This window comes from Athene noctua, chromosome 1 (assembly GCF_965140245.1).
Source record: "Athene noctua chromosome 1, bAthNoc1.hap1.1, whole genome shotgun sequence".
Classification (NCBI taxonomy): Eukaryota; Metazoa; Chordata; class Aves; order Strigiformes; family Strigidae; genus Athene; species Athene noctua.
The window spans coordinates 249244088-249271652 of NC_134037.1; the positions used below are offsets into that span (position 1 = coordinate 249244088).

Below are 27565 nucleotides of genomic sequence, written 5' to 3' on the forward strand. Positions count from 1 at the left end.
ATGTTCTGAGAAGGGAGAAAGGATTTTAATTCTGTTTTTGTAACTTACTTGACATCAAATGATGAGGCTTTGATCTTAAAAGGGATGGATAGGCTGCATCTGTATTAAGAAAAATAGTGTTGAGGATGGTTCCCAGGCCCTGACGTCCAATCACCATGTTGCTAAATTGTCAGCCTGGTCTCTGCTTAGTTTTGGCCTAGACCAAGTGTTGTTCTCCCTCGTTATTTCTGAGCATGAACCAGGAGTTGGCAGAGTCCAGCTGCCATTCCTAGTAGGTAGTTTGCATGTGGTCACCTTGTCTTGGAGAGTAAGAGATAAATGGTAGGAATGTGGGCTGTCCCGTGGTTGTTGACCTTTGTACAGGAGAATGACCTCGGGTGCATCCAGTGTATTAGTAGATGCGCAGTCAACTTGGTGTAGTTTCCCAGACATACTGGCCGTCTCTGTTTTTCAGCTCAGCACTTCAAAGGAATCTGCCATAAAGGCCTGAGCACCCATACAGTGAAAACTGAACCCTTTTACTTTGTTCTATATTAGCATGTCAGAAATTTCAGGCAACCACAACAACCTATGTTTTGTGAAAACCGTCACCTACCTGCACTTCTGAGATCAGTTGGATCTCATTTAGGGTTCTATGAAACGTGAACTGTGTGTCCCTTATTCCCAGAATGGATTTGGCACTGATAGACATGTATACTAAAGAAATAAAGGGTCTGTTTTGATTTTAATAGAAGCTGATTAGAAACCTGGATCCTGTACTGATTCTGCTCTCCAGATTTTGTTTGATTCTCAGATCATATTTGGTCTAGTTCCCCGTATATTTAAATGACCATATAGACATATAAAATAACATTTTCTGCTTTATTGATGTTGATCGTGTAGGCTAGAGGTATCAATCGGATCTGGTAGTGTTAGGAAAATTCATATATATAAAGGTTTATCCATTTAATATAAATGTCATTTAGCTTCTTGCATTACAGAGCACTATAAAAAAACATAAAAGAGTTATTATTTTAACACTTGATTTATTTTAATAGGAATTTTTGTTGTTTTAGTTACAGGAATAAGAAAAAGGTTTTATAACAGTTTTTCTTTTGTCTTCAAACTAAAGGCCAAATTCCCTGATTGTTAGCAGCCCTCTGGACAAAAGTACCTCACCATAATCAAATCCTTAAAAATTTCTCTTAAGAATTTTCATTTAGTCATAAACTTCTGACAAGATTAAAGGCTTGTTCTTGGATGATGTCAGAAGTATGGAATAGGTTTAACAAGTCCTTAAATTAGAAATGCTTGGTGGCTTTTAAACACAGACACTGTGGATCTCTGAGGAATGTTTATAGGCACTGGGATAACCTTGCAGCAAAGAGAGCAATAGATTATATCATCATTTATTTCAGATATCTATCTCTTTCTGCTTCCAGCTTGGATTTTATTTTTTATCCTTAGCTAGAACAGCCCTGAGGCAGACAAGAACAATTTGATGTAATCTCTGCCTATCTTTCACAGCATTTTCAGAACAAGTCATATAAATGGTGTAAATGAATGACTAATGATTTTGCTCCTATCCAACTCTCTGCCCATACCAAATTGTGCCATAAAATTGAGCTTAAGATGTGGTGTTGCTGAATACCAGTTCTGATAACAGGGTCATGTGATAAATATTGGGGGATTTTGACATTTAAAATAAGTTTTCCTATGTTACGATTTGAGTCTAGTATCTCTTGTCCTTTCAAAGATTGTCTCCATCTTTACTCCCTCCCATCATGTATTTATACACATCCATATACACATATACAGGTCAATCCCTCACTGGATACCTCCTGCAAGAACCTTAAAGATGGAGAGTGTGTGATTAAATCTATATGTATGATAACTCATTACATCTACAAAATCTGATCTCACACCTCTACAACACTGATGCAACTCTATTAAGTTAAATGCATTTCTTTTCATTTATGCTGTTGAAGTGCGATACTGGTATCAGGTGTGTCTCACTAATAACCACATGAAGTTTGAAATCTAATTCTACATATGTTCCATGGGATTTGCTGTTAACCGCTCCAGTAAAAGTTAACTATAGAATCACAGTGAAACACAGACTGGCAGAGAAGGACAAAAAAGAAAGGGGAAGACACACATTCACATTTTCAAAATCCTTAAATGACGCCTTGTATAAGCTATAAACTACAGTGTACACCTCCTATATGAAAATATGACAAGGTGTTTCAAATAACCTTTGCAGCAGTTGCAAATACACTCAAAAATATTTGCTAGCCATTGCAGCATTTTAGAAACTCTGAAAGTATGAATATTCAGCTTTAAGCTTATCCTAGACTCTTAGGAAAAAAGCAGGTCATACCAAATAAAATATATCCTTTATCTTTCTGTATTGCTGAAATATGTTGTAGCTGACCTTAATGTCATAGTAATTTCTCTGTTACAAATATAAAGCATCTCTAAAAGGGTATCACTGGCTATTGGGTTATTTAATGCTGCTCTTAGCAAGAACACAGATATAAAAAAGAAAACAGCCATACTCTACAATTATGTTGAACTTCTAGACAAATAGGTTTCTGTTCTTTTAGAGAGTCATAAAGAGCATCTAGACGTGTTTGAAAGAAGCCTCTTCATCCTACAGTTTAAATTTTGGAAAGCATCAATGTATCTTCCTGATCATATTAGAAGAGCTCCTCAGAGATACTGTTGTAAACAGTTCCAACAGTTCCAACCATTAACTTTTTCCGCATGCTTGTTTGCATTCATCTTTTGTTGTTCGCTTTGAAGTTTTACATCCCATTGAAAAAGACTTTAAAAAAGACCTCTGCCTGTGAAATGTCTTGTGTAAAAATGAGGAAAGAAAGGAGAAAGAGAAAGTTCACTGTTTCTCATCATAGAAGTAGATCCAAATGTCTAGGGGATGGTACCTAGAGAAAGGGGTCATCTTTAAAAAGGAATGATGTTGGGGTTTTTTCACAAATAAACCTAGGAAGCAGGAACACATGTAGATACATTTGGGTAATTAACAAGACTACATACACCTCTGAGCTCATATTCTTTTTTGGAAATAGTATGCAAGAAACCTTTGGCTATCAGAAGAAATTAATCAGGTGGGACTTTTTTGCAATAACACCTGTCTGCAATGACAGCTTTACAAGTTAAATAAATAAACGCTTGCTGACATTGCCACACCGCTCTCTAGAAGGGGAGTAGTGAGATGAGACCACAAGTCTTCATGGAATGTTTCTGCTGTCCATTGCCAGACAGGTTCCCATGATCAGGCAAGTTTCTCCATGTCCTTAACAATAGTTTTTAGTTGCCACCACTTACAGTGGTCTCGCAAGAAGGTAAAATTTTAACTCAGGAATGTAATTTATCAGGAGTTTGCAAACAGTGGCAATAAAATACTGCGAACATCCATGTACTCTTCCTTGAAAGGTTCTGGGATGGATGCCAGCAAGTTTCAGTGCACCTGACGGGGAGTGCAGGCATCACAACTGCCGAATGCCCTCTCCTTCACAGCAAATGTGAATATTCCAAGTAGATGGAACACCTTGTCAAATAGCTTCTACTTTAAAGTTTTCCTTGTGCTTAAAAAAATTTATATTTCTTCTACCCTTCTTCAGTTGGAAACCAAGTTGTCTGTTGCATGCAAACTGCACACATTCATTCATTTCACAATCTAATTCAGATCAACATCCATACTCTTCTCACCCTGTGGCAAACTAGGTTTTTCTTTGTGCTTTACATGAGATTTTTGTTGGTCACTGAAGTGAAATCTTTTTTTATTAAACCCTTTTTTAAAATTCTAGAAAAACTTGCAGCATATTATTTATCACTGGAATAAGCAGTTCCATTGATTTCAATGAAGTTATGTGCATTTACGCCACTGATAGTTTGGCCTGCTTTTGCTATTTGACCCATACCCCAACTGGTTTGCCAGTCTATATCAGCCCTATATATTGTGAACCTTGTTTCATGTGGACAGTTATAATCCCACTGAAATTCTGATCTCTCATTCCTCTAAAATAATAGTTGCTGGATTGAGGATGTTTTTCTTAGCATTGTGATTCTGTAGTAAATCCATATTGCAACATCTTCTCCTCAGCTTGAGAAAGACTTGGACAGGTCCGAAAGTTTTCACGTATATTTAACAAAGGGCTTATTGTGGTATCATTAAGCATGTGCAGTGGAACAGTGAAAACCATCAACCTTATGTGTTGAGGACTAAAAGCCACAGGGTTTGGTCAATATTTGGTATGGAGAAGAGTAATTTCATCAGTATCAGTGCGTTTAGGTGATTTAATGAGTGGAAGATGTGGCTGTTCAGCATATGTATGGGACTGCATTTTCCAACTCACGTTCAACCACGCCATAGCTTCAGTCAGCTACAGCACTGCTCTGAATGTCTTTCACTGCTTCTACTGTACTTCTACTCTTCCTGACACAGCCCTGGCATACACCTTTATGCTAGCAGAGCATGAATGCTGGGGGGAAAGGGTTCAATACATTCATAGGTCTGAGAAATTCCATGCTTTACAGGAGGATTTTTTTTAAGCTTAGTGAAAATTAAAACAGCAGCACAACAATCTTTGTTATAAACTGTAAGCCACACATGAAAAGGGATGAGAGTCAAACTAGAACTGAGCTCTGGATCCCCACTGACACACAATACTGCAGCCACACTGCAGTTCCATCCCTTGCTGATGCACAAAACATGAACAAGGGCAAGGTAACAAGTTCATGAGTACATGTCTTTAGCCACCAAAAAGGCCACAAGATTTAGAAATTTTAGCAGAATTGGCACTGGTTTGCATGCCTTTGGCAGAAGACCCAAGGAGATGTAGATTTCTGCTTGACAACCAGGGGTGGATGTTCAGTAGCTGGGAAGTCTCTGTACCCATTCCCTGAATAATGTGAGCAAGTCCCTTCAGTAAGAGTTAGGTATTTTAATATCCTTGAGGATCTAGGCCTTATAGTTTGTCTACATACAGATGCTTCTTAATGTGGCCTGTCATCAACATAGTTTGGTGCTGAGTGTCATGCTGAAATCTGGTTCCACATATCCATATTGCCTTCATAACAGATTGCCTACATAACAGACCAAAATCAGACTTCTAAGTCTTATCTGTCCATATGGATAGTGATGTCAATACCCTTTCAGGAAGTACAGCAGACATACAGGCATCGTGGCAGTTTAGTATCAATCATAGATCAGTAGAATATATTGGTTACAAATACACTCTGGATCATCTCTTCCAAACCTCTGCTCAGTTCAGGACCGACCTCAAAATTAAATCAGGTTACTTAGGACCTTCTCTAGTTATGTTTTCAATATTTCCAACTAGAGCAATTCCACAAGCTTTAGATAAGTTGTCCCAGTGTTTGACCACCCTCATGGTGATTAGTTTTTCTTTAGAGCTCACTGAAATGTCCCTTGCTGTGATTTTTGCACCTTGTGTTTTTGCTGTGCACATCCAAGAAGAGAATGGCTCTGTCCTTCCTGTAGCCCCATTTTGATAGCTGGAGATGGTTATTAGAACCCCCTCTAGTCTTCTTTCCAGACTAAACAAATCTGGTTCCCTCATCCTCACTGTGACTGTTTTGAACAAGCACCTTAACCATCGTGGTCACCCTTCACTGAACTCCTAGTTTGTTCATCCTTCTGTTGAAGGGAGCTAAAAACTGGACACAGTACTCCAGATGGAGGTTCACAAGAGGTGAATGAAGGGGACTATTCATCTCCCTCAACCTGCTGCCACATTCTTCCTAATACAGCTTAGCGTGCAGCCTCTGTCACTGCAAGACAAACAGTTGACTCATGTTCAACCTGCATCTACCAGAATGCCAAGGCTTTATCTGGAAAGCTTCTGCTTAGCCAGTATGTCTCCAGTCTGGACTGATGCATGGGTTATTTGATGTCAAATGCAGTAATTTCCTTTTGTCATCACTGAACCTCGTGAGGTTCTTGCCAGCATATTTCTCCAGCCTGCTGAGGTCCTTCTGAAAGACAGTCCTGCAGCATGTGGACAAATTTCCCTACTGTGATGTCACTGGCAAACGTGCTGAGGGTTCACATCGTTCCATTGTTCAGATCATTAGTGAAGATCTTTAGCAGTATTGACCCCAGCATTACCCCCTGGGGAACACTGCTAGTAACCAGACACCAGTTGTACTTGGAATTGCTGATCATTCTGCTCAAGCCTCTTGGACTTTCCAGTTATCTACTGAATTTGTAGTCCACCTATCCCATTATATCTCAACAGTTTGCTGCAAGGATGCTATCAATCACTGTCAAAAATCAGCAGATGCCTCTGCTGCTTTAACCTCATCCAGCAAGATGGTTGTCTCATCATAGCAGAGTCTCAGGTTGGTTCATCAAAATTTGCCCTCGGTGAATCTTTTCTGTCTGTTCCCAGTCACCCTCTTGTCTTTCATGTGCCTGGACATTGCTTCCAGGAGGATTTACCCCTTAGTTTTACCATGGGCTGAGGTTAAGCTGACTGCTCTGAAGCTGCCTCAATCCCTCTTCCTTTGCCTGTAAATGGCCTTGATTTGTGTTATAGGAATATCTTGGTAACGTGGCTACCATCTCTTACATCTCAGGTCTGGTCTGTGACTAATGTATGAAAAACAGGTAAGTGTTCAGATATGATAATTTTAGGGACATGTATGAATTTGAAAGAGATAAAGTGTTAAAAGAATCCCTAATGGACCGCCTGTCTTGTTACAATTAATCAGTGACCAGCAGCACATGTTTTTCTCTCCAGTCTTTAAGGCTGTCCCTTTTGAATAAGACATGGTATTAGCTGCAGTCCCTGATTTCAGTGCTTGCCTCTGATTTAAGATCAATGTTTCAAGGTAAGCACATGCCATAGTGCTATGTGAAATGAGGATGGATTTAAGCATAGGATTTAGAGGGAAGGAGGGGACACTGTATCCCAAGTATCCAGATTACTGCTCTGCTACATCTTTTTTTGTATGCCTTGCCTTTAAATTGAATCTCCGTTGCAGACATTCTGTAATAATGCTTTGAAGTTATTTGCATCCAGTCTACAGAACCTTTTAGTTCTAGTTTTAAATTAAGGACTCCAGTGGTTTCAGTCCTTGATAAGTAAAGCAGCAGGATTTCACACTAGTCACGCCAAGCAAGGCTTGGTTACATTTTAGTCACAGCAGTGAAGTGGTGCATGAAACTGACTGTACTGTAAAATCTCATTGTTATATGGATGAGGAAATGAACTGGCTCCAGACAGTAAAACAATCCCAAGACAAGGAAAAATGCATATTGAAGCTTTCAGCAGAGAGAGTTGTTCAGAGCAAAATGTGTTCTTTTGTTAGGAGGCTGCAAACTATGGTTTAAAGCAAATTCTTGCATGTCAGTGTGATGCTACCAGAGTACAGTATGCTCTGTTCACAGAAGACATTATGCTGTTCAACTTATCCCACCAAGCACTGCATTTCTGTAGAACAGAGTCAAAAAGAGCGTAGGTGTTTACTGCCACATGAATTTTTATAGACGATTACTTATGTATCTCTTAAACCCTTTAGGTAGTCTTTCCTTCTCTGCTTTAAGTTATTTATTTTTATGATTTCAGCATCACTAAAATAAGACCTTTTTGCTATTGTATTTGTCCATTTCAACCTGGACTCTGATACCTGAGATAGGTAAAGTGCAGAGAATTCACATTTTAACTGATAACTCTGAGATTTGGGGTCCTGAAAACTGCTAATAAGTCAGGATCAGCATGCATTGAGTATGATACCAAGGAGAATTAATGCAATTTTCTATTGGAAAATTTCCCATAAGTCTTTTCAAATATACTTCATCATAGAAAGATATACTAAATAAAATGTATTTTGCTACTGGTTGTTTTCAGAATTCCTGAACAATGCGTCCAGAGAAGGTTTTGAGCCCTCACTGAAAACAGCTGATTCTTTCATGCTGCATAGAGAAAAAAATTGTCTTAATTATTTGGTTATTCCCCCCTATGCTTCAAACAAGTCAACAGCTCTCCACAGTACTGACTCAGCTACAGCCTAAGAGATTCTGCAAAGACTTCTGAAAGTCATCAAAACTAGGCTTTTGAAGGCTAGAGAGCAAAGCCTTCTCTCCAGTGAAGGCACTTTGCTAGGTCACCCCTTGCCATTTAAATTGAGCAGCTTAAGTACTGAAGCTAATATGTGTAACACGGTGATGGATATAATATGCTCTCCTCAGGAAAGCCCCCCCTCCCCGGTCCTTTAAATGCTGGTGCTTTGCCTCTCTGCCAGTCTCGTTACAAAAACTCATTTCTGTGTTGATAATGCAGCAGTGATAATAGGTATCAGCTCAATGCAGGGAAGACGACTATTGAACCTGAGGGAAAATGTAATCTGTGATACAGCAAATTTTGTTCAGTCCCTTGGACATCTCCTCCAGGACACAGCCGTCAGTTCATGAGACCTGGGTTGGGGCCCTCTTTAATGACCAGTTTGTTAGTGGAAGCCTTGTTTCCTATATTACCTCAGCTGAATTACAGATGAATTACATCTGAATTTAGCCTTTGAGCGTTTTATTCTAACTCTGTCTAGAGATGCAACCATCAGCAAATGCCATCTTAGACCACGGCCAGCTTGTCCCAATAGGAGCCTGATCATATCAGTATCCATTCCCCTACATTGATGAAGTGCCAGAGTGTGGATGATCCAGGTTTTCCTAAGAAATCTCATTAATCATGAAAGCAGAATATTTTCTGCCTTATTCTTCCTTTAGTTAATTTTTCCTTCGCATCAATCTTGCTGAAGTGAATAGTAGCCAGATACCTCTTTTCTTGCAAAGCTGATGACAAAGGTCCTGATGAGAACATTTAGAGGAGTGGGGAACACTTTCCTGTGAGAAGAATTAGCCTGAGAACCTGCACTGAGAAGAGGTGGCTTTGGAGAATGACAGCGGAAAAGAAAATATCATCTGTTAAAACAAAGAAATCAATATTCTTTGGTCTTCTAAGTCCTGTCTGTGAACATCTGGAGTGTATTTTTCTCCCAGTGCATGAGTATACCAGTAGCCCCATTGATTTTGTGCTTATATCAGGAGGATGATCTATGCCTCTTTTGGAAAGATGCTAACTCTCTGGAGAGAACCACTGAGATTTCATGGTGAGATGTATCACAATTGCTATAAAATCACAATTTATCTGCTAAATTCCCATTGACTAAGATAACACCTTGCCAGAAGAGTGAAGCTGCTACGATTTTCTATAATAGCAGTCATGACAGTTATGTACCCTTGCCTCTTGCATATCTGCCTTGTGAATATCTCCAGGCCAGAATGTAAAGGTTCATATTTCCACATCACAGCGTTTTCCACAACTTACTTTGTGATGTTGACAAGGACTGTGTCAAAGAAGGTATTAAGTGTCTTTGTTGGAGGTTTTCACATCTTTATAGTAAAGCACAAGCGTAGATCCACTCAGGACCAGAGATGGTGTTGAGCTATTAATAAACATGCCCATGAAAATCCAATCTGTTCACAAACACTACACCATTATCTCAATTCTCATTTGTGCTATTCCCATTTTCCTGTTCATGTTTCTATTAGAAAATACTGTTTGGGGTGAGAACTCAACCCAAGTTCACATGTGCTCCAGTCCTGAATGAATTACTGAGCTTTTGAGCACTTAGCTGGTGAAAGAAGAAAGCATAAAGGAAAGAAGGGAAAGATGACAGCATAAAAGGAGGGGGAAAAAAATCAAGAAAATTCTACAGAAATAAAACTCATTAAATTTGCTACTTTTATCTGTGTTACAACTGTGGAAAATGTATTTATGGAGGCTTTTTTTGTTTTGTTTTAGCTTTACAAGCTAAAGCTAGAAACAGCACTTAAACTCACAGTTGGTAGTCTGTAAGTTATTTTTATGGCTGGCTTTACTACTTGTTTACATGACACATCTCACAGAGATACCAGGCATTTAAACATCAACCAACTACTGGTATTCAGTGAAGCTCATTTGTTTTAATTGTACTTATTTGTATGCCTATTATAGTAGCATTTACCAGCTGAAATTAATATTGCTTAGATTGATTTCTCCATCTAAAAGAGTTATCTAGACTCTATCCATAAACAATATAGACAGGCAACTTGAGAAAGCAAGTCATGCCACCTGTCCTAAATGCCCTTGTGAGGAAGGGATTAATCAGTCTCCAAAGATGTTTCTCTACTGTCCACAGGAAGAGCCTTGTTTAAAGTGTTTGCCTTTTGTATGCCTGCAATTAGACAAAAGGAGTTAAACCTGTAATAACAAAATGACCTCATAATCTAAGTAAACCAGATATAAGCAGAGGAGGGAAGACAGTAGCAGTGGTGGACTGTCTTACCCAAGGATCCAACAGATCAGTAACAAAGCAAATAAAATAACCAGTCTTCAGCTTTCAGGCCAGTATTTTATTGTAAGCCTTCCATTTACCTTTATAGTCAGCATGAACTCTGCTATGGAAGTCAGTGGAACCAGAATGAGATCCTGGATGGCCATCTGTAATGATTTAAAACTGGTGGGTTTATGTTTATCTGTTCAGAAATCACTGCTATACTTCATATATTTTCCAACCAGCGTCACATCACTTTGTGTTATTAACTACCTGGAGAGCAGTATAAACCAGAGTAATCTCCCACTCAAACCTTACTAATGAAAGTTCTTATGCATTGCAGTTGACCTGGACAGGTTGAATGATGATGTGAAACGTTACAGTTGCACTCCGAGAAACTACTCTGTCAATTTAAGGGAGGAACTGAAGCTGACAAATGTAGTTTTCTTCCCCCGCTGCCTCCTTGTCCAGCGCTGTGGAGGAAACTGTGGCTGTGGGACTTCGAACTGGAAATCCTGCACGTGCATGTCAGGGAAAACAGTGAAAAAATATCATGAGGTATTTTAATTCTTTTTCTTTGGTACTTTTGGAAATTTATTGCTTACATGGATTCTGAAGGCTTTTCTCAGAGCCGCATACGATGCTTATATTGATTATCATGTTATACTGATCATGCTGTATCATGCTATATTATAATTATCATTACGCTATATCATGTTACATTGTCATTATCATGTTTTATTATCGTGCTTATATTGAGTATCATGTTGGATCTGCAGTGCAAAAATCAATGGGCAGAAATCACCGACTGTAGTGAAGTGTCATAGGCAAAGATGCTATCTTTAATTTGAGAGAGACCAGAGAGTTTAAGTGAATGCCCCCTGTGTTCGCCACTCTTCCTGAGGTGAAGGATCTGCCTAGGCTTCCAGACAGGTTCAGGTAGAATTAGAGTGGAGCCTAGACAGGTAACGGCATTGCTCTTGCTGTCCATGCTAAGATACCAGCTTGGTACCTCATGGAGCAGTGTTCATACCTTCCACTGCAGTAAGCCAGAGAGAGACACACACCCACACAGTCAACCTGCAGAAAGGACTGATTTTAAATAAGTTTAATTTTAATGTGTTTAATGGCACAACATTGCCCAGCGATTTGCATTTGCAAGTGGTGAATGAGGAGAGTGGTTATATATGTGTTAGAAAGGGGTGTTAACAGGTATCGATGGGTAAGTTAATTTAGAGGAAATTGGAGAGACCATTTGCCACCTCCCTCTGTGGTTGCTACCACAGCATCCTAGTGAACTTTGCTGCAAGAATGAGGCTTATGTTGGAGTGATTTTTCCCAGCAAAGGACTGATACAACATGAATGTATATACCACTGGAAATACTCTTTTTAGTAACTTGGAGATATGTGTTCCTTGAGACATTTGACTGCACTTCCTTTTGGTTTGTGCTATAACTTTTAAACTTATGACCATGCTTGAAAATAACAATTAAGTCACTTGTAAACTCTCTTCCCTTCCAGATTTATTAGTAGCTGAATCTTTCAGCCTTATCTTTTTTCCCACTCAGCAATTTCTGTAGGAAGGCAAAAATTTTGCATAAAACCAAAGTCTGTTATATTTATTTTTAATCAATTCAAAGCACATTTAGAGAAAAAAAACAAGGAAAAATCATTCTATATTCTTGTCTCTAAGTCAGTATTTTCTGAACCAGACATGAACAATGTTCACTAAAGTGAACATATCTAGAAAGGTTACTTGGTATTATCCTTTCAATTGTCTGAAAGTAGGTAGCTGCATGCCATGCTGACTTATTTTCTGATATATCTCTTATAAGAGCCTGATTTACCACCTGGCTTAAGTCTCAAGTGAAAATAAACTTTATGGACTTTAAATCTGGATGTGATGTGGGCTCATACCATAAAGGCATTAACTTGGGAGACCTTAGGGCTGCAATAGCGGAAAGATGTTGAAGGTCAGACCTTTGCAGAGCTGTGAACAGTGTGGTTACTCTTTTCCAAGGTAAGAGATTTTTCCTCACAATTAACTGCAGCATACAGCATACTCCACATCAGCTAGGACTAGAGAATAGTTAATATTTTATCTAATTTTAAACAAGATGCAGGGGATGACCCTGGTAATTACAGAGCGGAAAGCCTTATCTCAGGGGTAGAAAATTTAATTGGGAAAAAAATTCAATAGGTATAAAACACCTAGATGACTATGAACTGATAAAATGTACTCAGAATGCCTTATGTATGAATAAATATATATACAGCACCACAACTTTGTACAAGAATGCTAAAAGACCTGGCACCTCCTTCAGAGAGTGAACAGTTGACCAGACAAGATCAGACATGGATTAGAAGCTGGTTAAGAGAGAAAAAGCAAAGAGGTTGAAGAGATGAGCAACTACATATAGATATTTGTGGGTGTCCCCAGCACACAGATTAAGTGGTATTTCCTGTATGATCAGTCTGGAGGGAGGTGAAAAGTAGAAAATACGACAGCTAGCACAGGAGATAACGTACTTTAACAGCAGAGAAGGCTGTGAGGGATTTCAGAAGGCCTGTGTAACTACTCATAAATGCAGTTTAGAAAAGCAGCAAGTATTAAGATGAGTAGTATCAACTATTTATTCATATAACTCTAGGTGTGTGGGGGGAGGAGGGAGAAACGAGAGGTGGAATTTGGACTAAAGATCAAGCAGGGAATCACTGTGAAGAGCTTCAGGAAAACAGTTATTTAGTACAGTGATGATAGGAGAAAAACAAATGACAGTCTTCTGCAGAAATCAAGGTGAACAGGTAATAACACAGCAAATATTATGACCTGGATGAATTGGTGGGGTACTTATACTGGGTTTTGACCACTGGTTCTTAGAAGGATACAGGCAGGAGTAGAAAAGATATATAGAAACAGAAACATACATCAGGAGTGATACAGGACACATAAAAAAAAATTGTAAGTAAAGTTTTGGATACTTTAATTTAGAAAAAAATGGGAACAAGAGAGAATACAGTGAAATATAGAAAATAGTGAATAGTACCTAAAGGAAAATTAGGTCTTCCTAAATAATCTTTTCTTTAAGAAAAAAACAAGAGAGAGATTGGAAGGGAACTATTTTAAAATTATAAAAAGGAATTTGTTTTTTTGCACAGTAAATCTATATGGAATTTCAACCCTTAAATATGAGTGGTGCATAATTCAGAAGGATTCTGTGAGAACCAGAAGTAAAATATAAACTGGGTCACATCTGTATCAGAACTTAAGCCAACTATTGACAGTAGCTAGAAGAAAAATGCTGATTAGAAAACATATTATCAAGCACTTATTTTTTATCAGATGTTTGGGAGCATATCGTGCTGGGACACCAGAATATCACACTAACCAGGTATTGGTCAGAACCAGGATGTCACAATTTAAGACTGTCCCAAATTAATCACTAAATTCAGGAAATTCAATATTCACACTAATACATCACTGCTAATTTATTTCACTATTCCTTTGTTCTCTGAAAACCATATGAATTCAAGACAGTGTTTCAGATTTAACATTAAATGGCTTTTTGTAAGTTTAAATTTAAACTTAATCCCTTTGGGATGAATTAACAGCTCACTGAGCAGAAATTTAGCCAAGTGGCTCCCATTAACATGAGTGGAAGTCATGCAGATAAATTCGCATATGACATGCTAAAGTTATGTCCCTTAATGTTAGTGCAAAATATTTTCCACTTTATTATTAGCCATGCACAGCTAATCAGTTTTATTCGTTATTCTTCTTAGACATTTAACTCTAATGTAAATGCCTGGCAGTATAGGCACTGAGGAGGGGCCTCTCAACATGCCAGTTTTAGAACCATGGAGCTGGTTCACTCTTTTCGAAGCCAAATTGAAATCCACTACCCTTAACCAAAAAGCCTTTAGTAGCATAACAAGGACAGAGCTTCACAGTTTATGAAATCCCCAGCACTGTTAATTTGGTTAAAAATCTCTGCTTTCTGCTGCAGGAGAATGTAGACCAGATTCAAACACAAGTCTCAATTACTTTGATTTACTTGCAAAAGACACCAGAAGGAAGTATAAGGTAGTGGAGCAAAGAAGGTGTTCATAGCAGTTGAAACTGAACCCTGCAGACCCCAGACAGCTTGCCGCTGACTTTGCCTAACTGCTATCCTGAAGCCTCATCTACTGAGCTCCTGAACCCACCAGAGCTATTTATCCTGCTTGTCCTCAGCAGTAAAAATGCAACTAAAAATTACTTAAAAGTTGTCTGGTATTTCTGAGCTACCCAGTATTTCTGGGTGAGAAGGACAGGCAGGCAAATTTTCCAGAAGCAATAGGCTCCTTTTTGTCTTTGTAGCCAGTGCCTTGCAGTGCCGGAGTAACAGCACACCCACAGCTGTGGGGACACTAATGCCCAGAGTGTTTGTTGAGAGAGAGGCTTCTAGTCCAGAGAGTTTTCAAGGTTATCTTCTCCTTATGCTCTTAATGTTTCTTAGTTTCCCCTTAGTTCCTATTCAAAGCCTCACACTGTACTCATCACCTCCTAGTATCGCAGGACTAATAGCTATCACGTGTAGCCTTTAATTTCCCCAAGCTGTGAATGCTGCTCCAGTTCCCTGAACAGACTGTACAGCTCTTCCCTATCATGTTCAATGGTAAGAAGTAATGCAACAGCAAGAAAAATTATAAAATGAAAATGCCATGGTAAGGAGTATCTTTTTCTTTATTGCCCTGGGAAATGCTAATAATGAGATCTCTGGTCTTTTTCATAACCTGGAAGTCTGCCATAACGTTTCCAAAATACTCAGGAGTTTACAGAAGTACATGGGTTCATAAATTGAGTAAACAGTTTTATGGGTGGGGGTTTTTTTGCAGGAGTCTTGTGATATTCTGTGGTTTTCCACGGCTTCTGGGTTTGCTTGAGACCAGAGCTCATGGACAAATACTCATGACTTACCACACAGTGTCACCAACTCTGCAAACCAAACAGGCCAAGTGCTGGCAGTGTCTCTAAACATGTCTCAGGGACAGTACCGTAAACAATACTGAGTTATGTCACAGGGCTCTGTGCAAGGAAAAGACAAAGCAATACATGGAAATAGATGCAGCACACCTTAATCAAATGCTCACGTCTAGTGCTGTATAACTTGCTAAAGGGGAGTTGAAATGAAGGAGTGTTTTCCATTGCAGTGCATTTCTCTGTAAATGCCTGGAGCTGCTCTTTAAAGAGTGGGGGTGTCTCTAAACCTGTAGATCACCCAGCCTGGAGGAGGTGTGGGGGAACTCAGGCCAGGATGCAATTCAGCTTGGGCTGCAGCTGTGCCATCTGCCCAGCATGCACATACCTCAGAGAAACAAGAAATTGGTTTCCCCATCTCATTGCTGTAACTGATGAGATGTGAAATGAGTTTCCATGAGGAATAAATGCTCTTAAGGTAGCAACCAGAATTTGTCGGAGTGTATAAACCTCCACAAACACAGTGCTGAGCAACACAGCTAAAAGACATATAAGGAAAAAAGTAAATTGGTGAAAGCTGATTGTCTTTTACCTCCTTACTTGCCTCTCTAAAAACTGATGCATGTTTGACTGTCCACATGGTGCTTCTTTCCCCCACCATCTCCCCTTTTTGAAGTGTTATACCTCCATTCAGGTTTCATATTGTCTGGTGCCTTCACAGGACATACATGCAATTAATTCTAAATGACAAGGTTTAGGTTAGTGTTAGGGTGGCAACTTCATAACCTCTTGCTACTCTGAGAGAGGTAGAAGGCACCTCAAAGTACCTACAGAATACTAAGTCTTTGCACAAGATGCTGGGGCATGGAAAGAAGCTTTCTCTGGACCCAGCATTGTCAAGGGAAAACAAGACAGTAGCAAATATTACTGGGGAGAAAAGAACAGGGGTCAGGAAAGAAAATAAAAAATGTGACATGGGACTTCATTAAGGTAGAGGAGTTGTTGCAATGGAGTTAAGAAATGTAGCTAATAAAATTTGGTGTTGTGGAGGCTTTTTTCCTTTTTTTCAGAAAAATGAGAAGCAAACCTTAAGGAGGCACTTGAGAGAGCAGACAATTCTCACACAGCCTTCACACAGGAAAACATGAGATAATCGGACAGAAATGATACAAATGATGCTGATACAACAAAGGGATTAAAAAGAGCTAATATCATCAAACCAGTGTTCACGGAATATGGTGTGATTGTTGTATGTCCTGGAGTTTATAGTACATGTATGAAGGAGATAAAAGGCTGTTATGGTAATAAAGGCACAGAATTAACCTGACAAAAAAGTTAATGCGTAGAAATATTAAACAAGAAGCAGCAATAGGATTTATTTGGAATGGAAATGCAAGGAAACAGTGAGTCAGAAATGACTGCTAAGTCACAGAATGAGCAGAGACAGCACAAAGGTACAGTGAGAGAAAAAAATGTTCATATTTACTAGATTAAAATGAAAGTTCTTGGGATGACATCTGAAAGTTAAGCAAGTGAGACATCCTGTGATACATGTCTGGGCAGAAAGGCAGTTTGAGAAGGGGGAGTACCTCTATCTGGTCATATTAAAAAAGCAGTAGCTGGAGCCATAATGCATGAAAAAATCACCAAAAGTGAGGGTCTTGTTGATGTCATGTATGTCAAAAACATCATAGCTTTAGTGACTGTTTCAGATGCCTGAGTTTTAAGCCAATTAAGTTTTTTTTCCCCATGTTTGCTGTGCTAAAACCAGGTATTTCCTATTTATACAAATAAAAAATTAAAATCAATAATTCCTTCTGCATTTAATAATCCCTTAGTTTGAATGCTATCACCGATCAGCAAACAGACTCTATTTTTCTTGTTCCTGATAGTCTATTATTATCTCTGGTAAGAAAGAATACAGCTTTGGATCTATGTTGTTATTTTAGGCTATGTTCCTACTAGAATAAAGGTCCTTATGCTAAATTATGAACCACATTCCCATAATGCTTGATTTCTCATGCTCAGAGCACAGCTAAAATGTGTGTGACCTTTGGATTAGATAACTTTCAAAAATTGCGGAGTAAGATTTTTCGTCTGTATCAGAACTTGGATCTGTGTTGAATGTTTTGCACTTTTGATGCTTCCTCTTTCATGAATCTCAGACAAATATAATTTGGTTTGCGTGATAGAATGATGGTATTTTTAGATGTGCAGAAGGAGATTAGATAATGCTGCATAGCATGATTTTAAAATAAGTTCTGCAAAATAGAAATTTCACTATCTAAAATAGCATCCAGAGTCGCTCTCCATCTTCTGTCACAGGAATATGAAGCTAACCAGATATTTGGTAGGCCATAGTCATGTTACTGATTATCTGTGGCCTTCTTAAGCTAATCATAAAAAACAAAACAAAACAAAACAAACAAAAAAAACCCTGATTTGATTTTTGAGTGAAACTTCAGATTTCTACTTATGTTAAACTACTGGTCAAGAATTTAACAAAGAATGTTACTATTGTTCCTAATAAATAAAGTAAATTATAGTAAGTAAAAAATGGCTATGAGCAACTGGATAGCCCTTTCTAAAATTATTTTTAGGAAGCGTTGACTGGGTTTCCGGTTACTTTTGCTTTTTATTAAATTCAGCCATCATGGACTGTCATGGCTAAATGTGGCCTGGCTTCAAAGGTAAATTATACATGGCTAGAGCCATCAACAAATGCCAGAGGGACTAGTTCACCTCATCTGGCTCTACCCATCTAAAGCTGCAAGTCCAGCCTTTGGGGTCCTTTCCTAGTTATCAGAGCAAGGCCCACTAGAGGTGTTTCGGTGAATTGTTCTCTGGAGTCACCTCTTTGTTGCTGCCTCTACTGGAGAAATGTGGGGTATGGCTCAGGGTGCACAGGTTATCTCCAGCTGGGTCCTTTCCCCAGCAGTCATCACCACTCTGCTCTCCTCATCCCCTGATCATGAAGTGCTCTTACAGATCTGCTGAGTTTAGAGGGGCTGCCGGGCTGTCAGCCCTGACTTTCTGTGCTCCACAGGCCACTGGAGAGCACCCTGTTGCCCCCAAAGCAAGACCCAGACTGGTACTGTATACCTCCTGGAAAGTCAGCCATTTTCTGATGTCCTCAAACAGGCTGGAAACCCCACGGTTCCTTGGAGGGCTGTCTAGGTCGTGAGTTGGCCTGACATGAACAAATCTGTGCTAATTCCAGTTTGAGCTTTTCTGACTTCAGCTTCCAGATACTGCTTTTTGTGATGGCTTTGCTCTCTCATTTAAAGAGTCCTTCAGAAGCTGGCATCCAAAGTTAGTGGGTGATCAATGAGCACGATTCCTAGCAGGGAATCACAAGTAATCATTTTCTTTATATTTCCTTCACTACCACACCCAAGGCGAATTATGCAGTGGCCACAGTCACCTCACTTTGAAACCTCTTAGATGCTCAGGCATATCTACAAAATAAAATGCCATGCAGCATACTGGTGTGCTCCTATGGAGCTGTCTACACAAGAAATGCTACAAGGCCCTGATACCCTTTTTTGTATTACCTATAAACACCAAGTCCAGCTTGGAAGCTAAGTCCTCTGTCTTGATTTTTTTTTTATTGCTTTAATAGTTTTATGATGATAATTAACTCAATATTTGATGTGGGGGATATGGCTCTAGTTAGGTACTCTTTGAGAGGCAATGATCTGGACAGCTGAGGGACCACATTTTGATTAGTAGTGACAGACACTGCTCCTTTAATTTGAAAGCTGCAAGGTTATTCTTTTTTACCCACACAAAACAAACCTTTTGATCATTCCAGACCTTACTCACATCCATATTTTCTTAAAGCTACTGATCCCATCAAAAAAGGAGCAATAGTGTCCTGAACAAAATTTCTTTGAACTGTTTTCATAAATTCATTAGTTTCTCACCTTTAAGGACCTTCCCATATAATGAATAAACAGCAACTATTTTCAGAATAAAGGGGTTTCTTTCAACTACTGTGGTCACTGGAAACAGCCTTACTTCCTGATTCTTTTCAATTTCCTTGTATTTAGCTGAAACAAAAACTATTAGATAGAAGCACACAGAGAGCTTTGAACATCAGTTCTGTGATCAGCTATTAAAGCAGTCCTACAGAGGGATCTGAACAGACTGGATTGATGGGCCAAGGCCAATTGTATGAAGTTCAACAAGGCTCAGTACCAGGTCCTGCGCTTGGGTCACAACAACCCCCAGCAGCGCTACAGCTTGGGGAGGAGTGCAGGTTTAACCCCTGCCGGGATCGGAGAGCACGTTGCTGTTGCCCTTCCCCCACCCGCAGCCGGTCGGGATGGAAGTTAAACACAGACCCTGGCTAAAATAAGAAGAAATTTAATACAACAGTGTGATAAAACAATCTGAATAGCAGCAGTGGCAATGATAACAACAATAAACAGCAATAACAGTGAACAAGACAAAAGATATACAAAGAAATACCGCAAAATGGTCAGGGAGCAAGGCCGCCACGTGTACGGCAACCCCCAAAACCCAAAGCGAAAGTAAAAAGGCTCCGCCCCTGGACCTGACATCAGCATGGTATGAATAACCCAGCTGGAGATCCCTTCCCCCTCGCTCTTTGCTGGGGAAAACTTGACCCTATCCCAGCTGAACCAGGACAGGAGGAGTGGCTGGAGAGCTGCCAGTCAGAGAGGGACCTGGGGGGGGTGATTGACAGCTGGCTGAACAGGAGCCAGCAGTGTGCCCAGGTGGCCAAGAAGGCCAATGGCATCCTGGCTTGTGTCAGCAATAGCGTGGCCAGCAGGGACAGGGAAGGGATCTGACCCCTGTGCTGGCACTGGTGAGGCCGCCCCTCGATTCCTGTGTTCAGTTTTGGGCCCCTCACTCCAAAAAGGACATTGAATGACTCGAGCGTGTCCAGAGAAGGGCAACGGAGCTGGTGCAGGGTCTGGAGCACAGGTCGTACGAGGAGTGGCTCAGGGAACTGGGTTTGTTCAGCCTGGAGAAAAGGAGTCTAAGGGGAGACCTTATCACTCTCTACAGCTACCTGAAAGGAGGTTGTAGCCAGGTGGATGTCAGTCTCTTTTCTCAAGTAACAAGAGGAACAAGATAGGACAAGAGGAAATGGCATCAAGTTTTGCCAGGGGAGGTTTAGATTTCATATTAAGAAAAAGTTATTCACTGAAAGGGCTGTCAAGCTTTGGAACTGGCTGCCCAGGGAAGTGGTGGAGTCACCATCCCTGGAGGTATTTAAAAGATGTGTAGATGTGGTGCTTAGGGACATGGTTTAGTGGTGGACTTGGCAGTGATAGGTTAACGGTTGGACTCAATGATTTTAAAGGTCTTTTCCAACCTAAACAATTCTGTGTTTCTATGATTCTGTAATTTCAGCTGTGTTCAAACACTGCTTTCCTGTCTTGTCTGGGGAAGTGCCTGTCAATTCATTTTTTGTTATCAGCAAAGCCCATATACTGTGCTCATATTTTTAATATAAAACGCAAAGAAAATCCCCAAGCTGTCAGGAGGTCTGTTAGCTTGCATGCAGTCTACATCTTTGCTCTCATCCCATTGCATACTTTCATTTGGTCTCAATTGAAAAAAGCAGATATACCTACCCACGATCTTGCAAATTGCCAATCATCTGATTTTGTCAGATTTTGATGAAAGGCTTCTTTAAATAAAAAATTTTATCATGGGTTCAGCATCAGCAGCTGTACTTGATTTTAAAAGTGTTTTCTTTTAAAAAGCATCTTTGAAGATCCATTCTATTTTCAGCTCTGTAATAACTGCAACAACCTGATTGGGTCCAGTTCCTCTGTGTTTTAGATGACAATGCGGGACAGTGATTTGTCTTGGTGTCCATCAGAATTTATTGCATATATTGAGGCAGTCAACGTCTGAAATCAATTCAAATCCATTATAATTTTGTTGCTTTAAAAGAAAAAACAAAAACAAAACAAAACCCGACATATCTCTGCATTTCTACCAGGGAAAGTAATTATATCTTCTCAACATGTTAAAGCAGCATGTCTCTTGCTTGCTTAGGCACAGTTCTTCCTCTTAGCATTACATAGGTTAAACATAAATTTTATTACGAAAGGGAGGATGAAATAATAGACCGTGTTCAGTGCTTATCACTTTTGTTACATCCCATGGCCTTTGTACCTTCCAAGTATTAATGGCAGAGAACAAATGGTCTCATCCCGAAGGCTGCTTATCTGCCTGCCCTTCCCCACCTGCTCTGCACAGTATCCATGGTTAACCTTTGGTGAGTCATTCACACTTACTTTTGGGGGTTTTCAAGCTCTTGAAACTGCTAATACTTCCTTGACCTGGTATGCAGCCCCTTATTCCCTCGCCTTCATGAGACCCTGTCAATTCTTGTTTGGTGTTGGTATGTCAAAGTACAGAAAGTACTTTGTAAAAAAAGAGGATTATTCATTGAGTAACAGTATGATCTGTTAGTTAGGGGACCTGTTATTCTGGGCAGAAGTGTGGGTGTTTCTATGGCTGAGACACTAAAGGTGTTTAGGTCCCACTTCCCATTTGACCGGTGGCTTTGGCTAGTCGAAGACTTCTCTCCATCTTTTGAACAAGCAATATAAATCTATCTGATCTGGCGGTCATCTGGCCAAGCTAACATGAGTCACAACAGCCCTCCAAGAGGTGAGCTGTGTTAGCTCTAGTACCTTATCAATGCATGGTTTCTGCACTCAAGTGCTTGAGGCAACAGTGAGCAGAACTGGCCCACCTGCCTCCCACCAGCTGTGGAGCTACAGCCTTGCTTTATATCTGTGTCTGGATCCCCATCAATAAATAAGTGATTTCAAAAGAGAAAGGACCATGTAATGCCACTGGTAGTTTTTCTACTGATGTGTTGCAGAGCCTTGACCAAAGCAGTTTCAGATTCTCAATGTATACAAGTTTGACAATGATGCATATCTTTCTGTGCAATGTGCTGTGAAGATTTGGGAAGAAAAATGCTGTAGAAGAGTTAGTGTTCTTGTCTTAACTCTTTTGTTGTACCTAATCCAAACTAGTATTTGATCTTCAGGGCAGAAATTGGAAATTAATATCTCTTTCTTTAAATTACTGTAGGCCCATCAACAGCAAACTAATGAAACAAAGCAGATTTCCTCCCCTCAACCTGCACCACCATGCTAATGGGTGGTATAAGCTCTTACACAGCAACTCAGCCTCCAGTGGTGGGCTTGCAAAGCATGCCTCCACAAACAAGCATCTTCCTCAGCATTTTCCAGTCCATGGTTTACATGCTTACGCTATCACAGAAGATTAGGTAGGACGCAACATGATAGCTGTTTTCCACATATCCACAGACCATTTTCAAGGAACCATAAATTCATATAATAATACTGGTTGGAAGGCCACTCTGGGGTCATGTAGCCCAATCTCTCATTCAAAGCAGGGAGAATTCTGACATTAGATTAAGTTGCTCATGGCCTTGTCCTCTTAATTTTGACAGTCTTCAAGGTTTCTGCAGCCACTCTGGGCAACCTGCTGCAGGATTTAACCATTCTCTATTTCCATCCTTATGCCCAAATAGGATTTCTTTTGTTACAACTTGCGTTCATTGCCTCTTTTTCATCTTTTTTATAACGTACAACCCTCTTTTTTAGTGGTCTCAGGGTTTTCTTGCTGAGATAGAATTTTCTCAGAAGCCTCTTATATGACGTATACTTCCCTACGAAATAATCTTTTGTTTGGTTGTTTTTTTCACATTATTCACACTAAATTCTTAAGAAATTATTTAAATTGAGGCAGAGACTTTTAAGATAAGCCAGCAAAAGTTAGATTCCAAAGAAAGTCAATGGAATCTGGCACATATTTTGAACAAACTCCATTCATCTCCTTCTGCCTCTCACAGGCATTTCATTTTTGGATCATTTCTAATGATATGTGCTTCAGAAATTTCACATTGAGTAAAAAAATGTTCTTGTTTTTTAGAGCAGAAATATTATACAAGTCAGAGAAGGGGTAGAACAATTCAAATATGTATGGGACTGCAAAGACGAGCCAAAGGAAACATGCTTGATAATTGGCATGCAAAGGAGCAACTCAACATGGTTAGAAAGCTGCACAATATAAAGATGCTTGATGAAGGAAATAATCCAATCTGTCAAAGCTCCAGGACAAACAGTACAGCAGGATGTCACAGAGTGGAAAGACAAAACTGAAAGTAAAGCAAAAATGCATCAAAATTAATGCTGGTCTGAGCCATTAAGGGTCCTCAGGGCCCCAACACTCTCATTCTCAATTCCTCAACAGTGTTTTCTAATCCATGCATTTCTGTTGATTTTTCCAGGTGCTGAAATTTGTCCCTGAGGCTGGGCATCCCAGAAGAAAAGGCAGAACCAGAAACAACATGGCCTTAGTGGATATACAGCTGGATCATCATGAGCGTTGTGATTGTGTCTGCAGTTCAAGACCTCCTCGATAAAAAAAAAATAAATAAATAAGAGGAAAAAACCAAGACACACTAATTGCAGTTTACTGGACATTTAAGCAGGATTCCTCTGAGGACCTTTACTCACTAATCATTTGAACTTTGCTACTAGCCTGCCTTTGCAATTAGCAAAAATGATTGCTGTGTTTCAGCATGGCTGCGCTGATTAGTGCCATGGCAGCTAAACAGGTATATCATAGATTTATGTATCAGCATCCAAGAATATAGGATTATGGTTATCTGTAGCTAGATTCTGAGGGTTGAGATTTTCAAAGCTCACTTATAGTCCTTAGGCACACAATGGAATTAAACACCGGTTGTGTATGTATTTGTGGTAGCTGGCAATAAAATAGCATTGTGTTTCTATTTCTCACTCACCAATTCCTACACTCAAATTCTGCTGCCCTTTCTACCTGCTTAGCTCTCCTGATGGTCAGCAGGGTTTTGTGGGTATAAATGAAGAGAGAATTTGAGCTTGTATCGAGTGTAAAATGGTTTGTCCCACTCTGAGAGGGAACTTCCCAGTGTTCCAGCCCAACAGAGTGAGATACAATGAGGAAAATCCATCACTACATGAAATAATGCACCAGTAAAGTAAAATCTCACTGTTTGTACTTGAGCAAATCATGTGCTGAAATTAGTAGATGCTTTGCATAAGCCGGGACACTGGTGGCAGTAGGGGGTTGCAGAGGCTGATACTTTTGCCATGGTGACTCCACAGGAGCCATTGCCCAGGCTCTTCTGCAAGAGGGTGCTCCTGCCAGGTCCCCAAGTAAATTGCTGTGGGCTGGGGCCGATTCTGGTCTTCACTGACCTGGACTGGACTCCTCCTGCCCCTTGCCCAGAGCTGCCCGCAGTTGCCCAGGAGGAGCCTCCTCTACACAAAAAGGGAAAGACAACCCTCACTTTATATCCTCCTCGCTGCAGTTTGAGGAGTACTGTGTTTCCCCATGTAGGCAATGAAGATAGAGCACTTGTTCTTTGAAAATACTGATTTGTTTTGCAGTTGTGTTACTGGGAAACAAAACTGTGCTTGAGGTTTAATGATCATTATTTGGTTTGGGGTTTGTTTGTTTGATTTAAATATGGATTATTATAACTTCGTCATATATGCATTAATCTTAGTTATCTGAGGTTAGTTGTCTCATTTCAGCTCTGTGTATTGACATGGTTAAACTGTTGACAGTGAATTTGGTTTTGATTGCATTTTGCTGAGGCATATTAACTCATCAAGCAATGTCTGTCTGTCATGGAAAATGTGCATCATTTATTAACTTCCAGAAGAATATTATTAAGCACCATCTCATAACAAAATAAGCACTTTAAAAGCTACAGCATAGCTTCCTATGCCTTTTAAAATATTATGAAAGTGCTATAGCTAAAAAAAGGAAAAAAAATTCCTTCCAAACTAGCTTTAAGGTTTTTTAATGCTGCTCCAAAAGTGTAAAATACAGGCAGATTTAAGTCTGGCAAAGAATTGGAGTTTTGATCATGAATGTAACAGAGGGAATGGGGCAGCACATTTAATGGCTGAGGTTTTTTATTTAATAGCAGACATAGACTGCATCGATTCATCTTGTTTGTGTTGCCTCTTGTGTTTCTGTCTTCCCGAAAGAGTGAAGTAGTTTGACAATAGTGCATTATAATTAGTGGAAACTGGCATGTGCTATAATGTAATATTGAGAGCCTTCAAGCCATTATGTTTTAGCAATCTACAATTTTCTTAGAAAAGTGCCCTAATGTTCTGATTTATCCTCTTTATCAGCTCAAGTATTTTATAAGTGCTCTTGTATAATTTTAGCAAAACCTTACTGCAACATCCCTTAGAAATGTTCTGTTACTTTATTTCCTGTACTTTAACCTTTGAGATTCAGAAAGTGTGGGGTTTTTGTTATTTATATTAATTTTTCCTCTTTGGCTCCCAGATGTCTATTTAAAAATGCTTCTGAATGTTTACTTGGGAAGTGATTCATCATTTTCAAAGCAATTCACATTAATAGAACTACACTGTAACCAAAGATTGCCAACTTCGTTTCATAGTTCAGGACTGTTTAAAGACGACTTCATTCTTTTTCTGTGTCTAGCTTAATAACAAGATTGACCCATCCCTTTCATAATTTGTAGCTAATTTTGGAAGAAATGTGCATGTGAGACCTTGGCAGTACTGGTTGTTTTAGAGACAGTGCACTCCAATGTATATTTGTGACTGAATTATATCCGAATTATGCCTAAGCACTCTGGCCGCATAGGTAGTATTTGTTGTAGGAAACATCAGTTTCATACGGCTTTGTGCTTTGAGTGGTCCTTTAATTCCCATCCCCCAGGGGAAAATGTGCATCCACTGTGCCTGGCATCTCCCATGCACCTCTACCTGCTCACCCAGTCTCCACCCCAACAGCCATGTGTTGGGAGGAATATTTGAATCCCTTAATTTGAGGGATCCAGCCTTGTCTGGGAGCCTGAGTTGCTGCTACAGGCAAACAGAAGAGAGAGGATCTTCCACAATGCGCCTTATCCCCCAGGTTGAAACCACCCAGTTTGGGAGCTTTTCTTTCTCTTGACTATGTAGAAAGATCAGAAGTTTGATTTGGTCCTCTAAGTGAGATGGACAAAGGTAGATGGTATGAATACTCATTTTGAAAAATAAGACTGAGCAATTAATAGTTTACCTAACTGAATTACATACAGGCAGCAGCGGATGCCAGGGTACAGCAGAAAAATTCAGCTTTAAAATTGAAAGCGATTGGTATAATGAGCCTTATTCTCTTGCTTAACATTGGGTTTACTTTCTTAAATATAGGCTAAACTTGTCACAAAATTTAAAGTATTACTCATGGGACACTTAGTGATGAATGGAACCATTCACTGCTTCGTGCTGCCATTTGCCATACAGACAGCATGCTCCTGGCCTGTGCAGGAAAGCCAAGGATAGGCTTTATGTTGCAGTGGGGGGATGATAACATACATGTGAACTAAATAAAACTCCCCAAGATCGAAGCCCCAAGCTGCAATGACCCTGGTGAAACCAGACACCAGCAAAACTTTTCCTTTCTATTTATTAGCAGAATTTGCAGAGATGTTTTTCCATACCTTTATTTTATCTTTTGTCTATGTAATAATTGTTATGTTGTTTACATATTACTTTAACTTAAAAAGAAAAGCTATAAAAAAACCTAATCTGGTTCATTTTTATTGGTGGAATTGGAACCCCCCAAAATAAATACACTTTCAAAGGAAATTCAAGATTTCTAATTTCCAGCCACTCGCTAGCTTTGTATTTACTGTATTCTTCTGGGATAGAGCCTACTTTCTCAAGTGCAATCTATATATATTTTTTTGTTATCTCATTTAAATGCCGCTTTCCTAGCAGTATTTTTTACTTTATGCAGTATGTAATATGTCTTGATGAAAAAATAAATACTGCTTTTGAAAGAAGCTACTCTGAGTGATCATTCAGAATTCAGATGAACCGGTGATTTACTGGAAGTCATTTCCACTGGAAGTCATTTCCACAACATGACACCATACATGCTAGATGTCCTTGTGAATTTTAGCAGTCACTCCCAGGAGTATCAGGGAAGTACCAAAGTACAATTTTGGGATAATCGAGTTTGAACCCCGGAGCTGGAAGAGCTGGCAGCTTCCTTGCAAAGCAGCAGCAGCAGCGTGGCAGCAGCACAGCATTTCTGATAGATGGATTAGGGCACTCGCCCAGACTCCGTGCTGGTCTTGGCCCCCACGGTCTTGGCTTGGCTCCAGCAGATATGTCCTCACTTGTCCTACTGAAGCTGCTTCTTACTGGCAA

At 39.7% G+C, this 27565-nt stretch overlaps 1 protein-coding gene across 4 annotated transcripts in view; it reads left to right on the forward strand.

Annotated features, from left to right (window-relative positions):
* Positions 1–27195, forward strand: part of PDGFD (platelet derived growth factor D) — a 147257-nt gene extending 120062 nt beyond the window's left edge. For all 4 annotated transcript variants that reach the window (XM_074916394.1, XM_074916405.1, XM_074916384.1 and 1 more), the window contains 2 exons: positions 10685–10899; positions 23620–27195. In XM_074916394.1, the coding sequence (XP_074772495.1) occupies positions 10685–10899; positions 23620–23754 (350 nt within the window). In that variant the 3' untranslated portion in view covers positions 23755–27195. The remainder of the gene's footprint in view (positions 1–10684; positions 10900–23619) is intronic.
* The last annotated feature ends 370 nt before the right edge of the window (positions 27196–27565 follow it).